A 3,073-nucleotide genomic window follows, 5' to 3' on the forward strand; every position below is an offset into this window, starting at 1 on the left:
AAATATGATATTATATTTAAACTTTTTTTGTTAATAACTTTTTAATAAATAACAAGTGATGATCAAAACCTGTCGGAGGTCACTCAAAGTCATGACCTTGACAATATATGTCAAGGTCAAAATCGTCGAATGGGAGTCCTCTATTCTATATAATTACCCAATTTATAAAAGAAAAAATTAGATTATCTATTTTTCTCCTAAAAAAAATTCTATTTATGTTCTAGTCATTACCCTTAATACAGATAAATACGAAGCGGAAGCCTTCAGAATTTCCTTAAAAGTTATAAAATTTATTGGTACGAATTTTCCTGCAGTTAATTGCTGAGGATTGGTTGCTCGGAGAATTATCAATGGTATACTTTTCATCATGTTCACATCAAATGAATACCACGGTGATTCATAAATTGCATAGGCTAATTCTTTTGACTGGAATTCCAACGTCTGGCCAGCGAAACAATAGAGAAAAAGTTGTATCAACAGTGCAATAATATAGACGCCATGTTTCATAGCAGTAAAAGCATCGTTTATTTCAAATGAAAGAAGCAAAAGAAAACCTAAAAGAAATATAATGAATATAATTAATAATAACTTTAAAATAGTAAAAAATGTTTGTAAAATAATTTATTGTTGTAAAATTATTGTTGTAAAAGTTCCAAAATACATTGTTTATTCTATATTATGTAATAACATGAAATGAATAAATATAAATTCTAGATTATAAAGGTAAATTTGATTACATTGTTTAAATTTAAAATAATAACAACCTTCTACGCATAAAACAAGAACGCTCATTAAAACTTGTGCCAGAATGACCAGAGTGAATGCTCTCTCCATGTAATATGATAAATGTACGAGACGATAATGTCTCTTCAACAAGACATCAAGTTTGTTATGATAGGAAAATTTATCGCAACCCAATGCGTTGAAGTTCATACGAAGAATTGCGAATTGTCCACACATGTGCATCGTGAGATCGAAGAAGAATCCGTCGTTTCCGCACTGCGAGATGCAATTAACAAGAATCTGTACAAACTGCAAAGCTTCAATGGCGCAGAATGCGAAAGGAGATGTATAGTAATTTCCAAAGGTGCAATAGGCCGCTAACATCAGTTTTCTTTCATATGTTTCATTAAAAATCTGCTTTTCAGAGACCCAAGGCAAATTGATGTTACTGAGCATGACACTGAAGGCGAAGACTACCGCGGCACAAGCTATGTAGAAGTATATTGATGAGCCCAGCCTACCTATTCGCGCGTATCTCAACATGATATCACGGAAATGAGAATTTTTCACGTAAGTCCAATCCTGGATGACCGATTCCACCAAAACGAATTTTTGTTTCCAATATACACGATGTAAAAACAATTTTATCAAACTGGTTATTGACGATGAACTTGATAAAAAAGCATCCATGGCATCCTCATTACCATTACAACTCTGAATCACTTCTAATGACATAATGATCCATGTACTCGTCTGATTCATGAAAATAACATAAAAATATTACATTTTAATATAAATACCTTTAATTTTATTTGAAATATATATGATTTATATATAATTTAATATACAGGATGTTCCATGAGAAAGTAGGCGAACTTCTAAAATGTGAGCTAGAGCATTATTTTAAGCAATAAAGTTCATATTATACGTTCGTATATAATAATAATAAATGGCTATGTACAATACTCTCATTATCTCAACGCCAATCTTTGATAATGAAATAAATATTTGAGTAGTTACGCTGTGTATCTATATAGCGAGAATTGGTATTTTGAGGAAAGTCCATTATCAGAAATTTACATTACTGACAAGAATAAAAATTTTTGCATCGCTTTAATTAAGTCGAATAAATTTATCATGTGTCTGAACTTTTTTGCTTAGAATAACCCCCTAAAACACATTTGTTGGTTAATTTCCTCGCAGAACATTCTGTATATGAAATATATAAGTGTAACAAAGACTATAATAAATATAATAAAATATATTTAAAACAAAAAAAAACAATATACATATATAATAGAACAAAATTTAACAGGCTTCTATTATTTTTAACGAAATAAAATTAATAATTGCAAGTATACACATACCCGAATGTGTAAGATTGCAAATTGTATTAAACATTCAAACATAACTTACTTCCACCATCGTCGATACGAACCACCGAATTCTCGAGAACATATTTTTCTCGTTTAATACCCAGAGTCCAATTATACCAAGAAAATTTTTATGAAATTTTAAAATATTCTTAGTATCAGTATTCCAATCCGTGTTTGATTTCATTGTTAAGCACTATAAAATTTCACGCTTGCGTAAGTTTTTATTACTATTACTGTACATTAAATCTTCCAAGTATCTCTTCAAATTATTATTCCTCGGTTGTATTTCTTCGTCTACGTTCCTTCGCAATAACTGCATCGTTCAATATTCGATTTGTTAGAAGTACAGATACCTACAACACTTAAAGTAACTCCTTTATTCAATCATCCAACTGAATTTTTTTATATTATTCATATCTTTAATTTTCATAACTTTCTTGGAAAATGCAAGTATAATCTTCGTTCTTATTCATATTTGTACAAATAATGTAAAATAATGCGCGGCATATCTCCTCAAGATGAGTCCTACTAATATCTGGAATGTTAAACGCTTAAATATTTTATATTATGATAAATAAAAGATATATAAATAGTTCTCTCTAAGATATCTCATGAACTGTTGCTCTCACAGATATGATGGAAAAATTTGTACGTTGATTTTAAATGGATTCAATATAAGAAAGAAAGAAAGAAAAATTTTTACGCAGAAAAATAGGATATTGTAAGAATTGTGACAATATTATCATTTTCTTATGATACGCTCATTATATATTAAATAAATATAGAAGGTAGAAACCTTTTTCGTTGTATATATACTGCTAATAATTAATAATACGTTTGTATGACATTGTATTTTTCCGGAGAAGAAAATTATTTTACAAATTAGTTTGAATAAGAAACACAAGTCAACGATAAACATTTCTTAACTTATATGTATACATTATGTAACATTATTTAATATTGTATATATATAT

The 3,073-nt window shown here is 28.8% G+C and overlaps 1 protein-coding gene across 1 annotated transcript in view; it reads right to left on the reverse strand.

Moving 5' to 3' along the window:
• Positions 1-213: 213 nt before the first annotated feature.
• The window catches only part of LOC108694787, a 5,588-nt gene continuing 2,728 nt past the window's right edge, over positions 214-3,073 (reverse strand). The window contains exons 4-6 of the mRNA XM_018204445.1: positions 2,140-2,292; positions 765-1,476; positions 214-554 (exon numbers count right to left, since the gene is read on the reverse strand). Of these exons, the coding sequence (XP_018059934.1) occupies positions 214-554; positions 765-1,476; positions 2,140-2,292 (1,206 nt within the window). The remainder of the gene's footprint in view (positions 555-764; positions 1,477-2,139; positions 2,293-3,073) is intronic.

The sequence above is a fragment of the Atta colombica genome, unplaced genomic scaffold (assembly GCF_001594045.1).
Source record: "Atta colombica isolate Treedump-2 unplaced genomic scaffold, Acol1.0 scaffold125, whole genome shotgun sequence".
In the NCBI taxonomy this organism is placed as follows: Eukaryota; Metazoa; Arthropoda; class Insecta; order Hymenoptera; family Formicidae; genus Atta; species Atta colombica.